Below are 4591 nucleotides of genomic sequence, written 5' to 3' on the forward strand. Positions count from 1 at the left end.
GCTTCTCAGTGTCCTCACTGTAAAAACGTAGACTGAAATCAGTGAGGAGCTGCTTTCTCAGTCACAGATGGATGTTTCCAGGCATCCGACGAGGCTGCGATCCAAACTAAAGACACGCTGACGGACAACCGCAAGCCCCCTCCAGGACCAACTCACACATCTGTCCATTCAGGGACACATCTGTCCATTCAGGGACACATCTGTCCAGAATAACTTCCAGCTAGGCAACGTAAAAGATTTGACTTTTTTATGGCATGAACATCATTTCGATCGCGAGCCAAACTCTTGACAGTGAAACGACATGTCTGGACGCACCATGACCCCCAGGGGGCGTCTGACACTGTGAACATCTGTCAGCAGTCGGTTTAAAGTCGCCAGACTTGAATCTGTGAAGGAGCCTCTGGTCAGATGAGTCTTCACAGCTCAGTGTTTCCCTGTCGACCGCTTCGCTTCGCTCTCGCCGCTCTCGCGGCGTCGTTCAGGGAAACAGGAGGAGACCAAACACAGAGATAAAAGAGGAGGGAACTCGAACCGTCTCGTGGATCGGAGAAAGAGCTCCTCATATGAGCTGACAAGGCCACGATGTATCAGTGGGCAAAAGATCTGTTCATGTTTCCACACAAAACACATCCTTGAAAGAAGGAGGAGTAGAAAAGTTCAATGGGATTTTGTTGCCGTGGAGCCGTAACTCATCTGTGCTTCAGGTCACTTTCCTCCTCCACTCAGTTTTGTGAGCCGGCTGTCGGTACAGACAGAGGTGGAGGTGAAGCCAACAGACGTAGAGATCGGCCTCAAACGTTAACTGAGAGCACAGAGGGAACATGAATAATAATGTGTGAGCGAACAGGAGCCGGGAGAGCGAGGAGCAGGAGGAGGAGCGAAGGGAAGGCTGCAGGACCAGAGAGGAACTCAGTGGAAATGAGACCCAGATGTGCGGACGTTTGATTCTTTAAAAGAATAAGAAAAGAAAAATCTCTCTGCATTGTCATCACTATTAAATGAGTTGTGGAGTCGAGATCCGCTGCCGGAGGCAGAAACATGAATTCAAACACATCTCACAAACAATATATCAGAGAGCTCAGTCTTATTTTTAGTCGCCGCCTCGTTGAGACATAAATGTAGTGTTGTTAAGCCGCTGGCATCCGCTGGCAGTTCCCCTGTGGTCGAGTTCCCCCGCGGTTCCTCCGGATCCAGAGAGAGAGTCTGTGACTTCTGTGGGTTTAACGTCTTCATGTCTTTTTATTTTTCACATACATGAGAGAGAAGAAACTCCAGGGCCGAATGGGAGCTCAGCGAAACTGTCCCGTCAAGTTTCTCCTATCCTAGAAAAATATTTTCTTTCAAAAACAGATTTTGGATAACATATAAAAAAAAATAGATAAAAAAAAGGATTAATTTTAAAAATCCTGGTTATAGTTAATTTAAATAAAGTTCTGTTATAATTAAGTATAACAAAGTTTTGTTATAATTAAGTTAAATAAAGTTCTGTTGTAATTAAGTTACATAAAGTTCTGTTGCAATAAGGTTATACGTATACAATTCTTTTAAAAATGTGCTAAAGTTTTATTATAATTAATTTAAACAAAGTCTTTTATAATAATTTAGATTAAAAAAAATACAATCCTGTTAAACTAAGTTTTAAAAAGTTTTGTTATATTTAAATATAATAAAGTTCTGTTTAAATTAATTTAAAAAAATAGTTTTATTATAATTAAGTTAAATAAATTATGATAAAGTTAAATAAAGTTAAGTTATTACTGGTCCACATCACTGTTAAATTATTAAAGAATTATTCACTGACTTTGAACAAACCAACTGCTCTGGTTTATCTCCTGAGCTAACTGTTACACTGCCTCAGTGAAAATATGAAACCAAATATCGATTCAGAAGTCAGCGTCGAGATTCTAAGATCAGACTCTTCTGTCCAGCCGCGTCGTTCCATACGGATTCGGACCAGTGCGACTACGGAGGGAGTTGAACCGCTGCCTCTGCTCGCACACACGGGACGACGAGTGTGTGAGCTTCTGCTCTGTCGGGACAGGGTGAGGACACACAGACACACACACACACACACACACACAGACACACACACACACACACACACACACACACACAGACACAGACACACAGACACACACAGACACACAGACACACACACACACACACACACACACAGATACACACACACACATAGACACAGACACACACACACACACACACACACACACAGACACACACACACACACACACACACATAGACACAGACACACACACACACACACACACAGACACACAAACACACACACAAAGACACACACACACACACACAAAGACAGACACACACACACACACACACACACACACACACACACACACACACACACACGAACGCAGGATAATGACTCAGTATTTCACCGTGTGTGTGCGATTCCTCTCAGGGGGACACACGTGGTGAAGACTGACGAGCGACTGAAGAGACGCAGAGCTGCATTCTGGGAAAAAAGGAGCCGACACCCACTTGAACACCAGACCTGAGGGAGGACGCTCAACAGGAATCTGTCCTGTGTCAGAAATGACCAGCGCGGAGCCTGTGGCTCATCATCTGGGACATGTACAGTACAATGTGTTTATGTAAATGTATTGACGGGGAAGTGATCGATGGGACAAACACGTTTTCTTCACCTTTGGCTCACATCTTTCAGTGAACCTTGACCTTTCAGGGAGTTTGACCTGTGACCGCATGATCTCAGCTGAGGGACGAGAAACGTTCCACCCTTTGGTAGAAAGGTCTGGAAAGAAACAACTGGAAACAAAGATGGACGACACGTCTCTTCTTCCTCTCGTATAAACACAAAACTAAAATATCTCAGATTCAGGCGCCGCCATCTTGTGCCTGTGACGTCATGTGGAGTCAGAGTCTGTGGAGTAGTGATGGTGGAGTGGAGCCATGGTATCGAGGCCCCGCCCACACACACGCTCTCGACCAATCACGAGTCAGTGTCAGCTGTCAATCATGACGTCTCAGCCCTGTTTTTATATCATCAAATAACTGATGAGAAGCAAAGTGATCAGAAACATGAACACGTGAACAAACATCAGTGATAAGAACGGCTATGACCTGTACTGCAGCCAGACACCAGGGGGCGATCAGGAGGATTTGACTCCACTTCAGAGGAGCCGTCACGTCGTCTATCTTTATTTTCAGTCCAACTTTCGTCCTTTTAAAGTGTAAATTCCAGTTTGTTCTCACACAGCTGCGAAACCTCACGTCTCCCAACTCGGCGCCAGGTGAAGCAGCAGAAGAAACTTGATTGTTCTTAATTCTCACGGTGATGGACAGTCATGTCATGTGATGCTCGGCCACGGAGCACTGCAGACATCACGTGACTCCCACGAACAAATATATCATAATATAATTTCTTACAATGTGATGACAAATGTTCATTATACGGTTTTGTGTAATAAAGTTATAATTTTACAAGAACACGTGATAGTATTTGATGACAACATGAGAATGAACTCACGAGACGGGACTGTGTTGTATGTTGTCGCGGATGTTACCGTCGCTCAATTACTCTACATCTAAACAATATTAATGTCATCTTTTAAAATGACAACCTAAGGACTTTCGGCGTGTTGGATTTAGTGACATCTAGTGATGGAACCTGATGCTCACCGCTCCCGTTCCGGCGCCTGGAGGAGGATCTACGGTGGCCTGCAGGCGACAGACACGACAGTCCCTCTGTACAGTCGGTAGTTTGTCCGCTCCCGTAGAAACATGGCCGAGCAAAATGTCGGACTCAGCGGAAGACGATTAGATGATAAAGTTATTAAACACCGAAGAAAAAATTCATGAACTAAAACCTCCTGAATCCTTCACACTGGACCTTTCACACATTTTATTTTTGCTGTTAAATTATGACTTAATATCGAAATATTACTTGGTAATTTTATTTTGAATGATTACAATTTTCATATAAAATTGCAACATAGTTAAACTATTAAACACATTTCTTGAAATATTACAATTATCTAGAAAACAGCAGCTTCATTGTGAAATGTGACTTTCTTGAATATTTCATTATTAAAACGTTTCTTTTTTTCAACATAGCCAACCTTTTCTTTCTTCCTGTTTCTCCTATTTGAAAATTTCAACTTTATTCACAGAAGTTTGGTTTTAGGTGTTAAAATACATATTATACATATATTTATTATGTTATATACAGACAAACCCACTGTCCTCCTGAACCCCTCACCCTGTATGTTTTCATATATTCATACAGGAAGTCGAATTTTTAAATTTTTAAATTTTATTGAACAAAGTATATGAACCCTTACAAAACATTCACGGCACAAACAAGTGTCAAAAAATAACAAATAAATAATATGCAAAATAAATAACGATAAAATTAAATATTAATAACATAAATAATAATGAAAAGTAGATTCCCTGAGCGAATAAGAGGTCATAGAGGTCAGTCTTATATCTCATATTTTCAAAGAGTCATAGTGTCAGACTTCGCCTGTTTCCTTTTCATGAGCTTTAAGGAACTCGGGTCATTTTCAACAAGGTCCCTTTTAAAAACAGAGA

General features: G+C 41.8%; 1 protein-coding gene across 1 annotated transcript in view; it reads left to right on the forward strand.

The window, feature by feature from the left end:
• si:ch211-202p1.5 (uncharacterized protein LOC103909337 homolog) overlaps positions 1 to 4110 on the forward strand; it is a 16533-nt gene extending 12423 nt beyond the window's left edge. Inside the window, exons 3-4 of the mRNA XM_035617324.2 lie at positions 1929 to 2042; positions 2439 to 4110. Coding sequence (XP_035473217.1) covers positions 1929 to 2042; positions 2439 to 2535 — 211 coding nt within the window. The 3' untranslated portion in view covers positions 2536 to 4110. The remainder of the gene's footprint in view (positions 1 to 1928; positions 2043 to 2438) is intronic.
• Positions 4111 to 4591: the final 481 nt, after the last annotated feature.

This window comes from Scophthalmus maximus, chromosome 18 (genome assembly GCF_022379125.1).
Source record: "Scophthalmus maximus strain ysfricsl-2021 chromosome 18, ASM2237912v1, whole genome shotgun sequence".
Lineage (NCBI taxonomy): Eukaryota > Metazoa > Chordata > Actinopteri > Pleuronectiformes > Scophthalmidae > Scophthalmus > Scophthalmus maximus.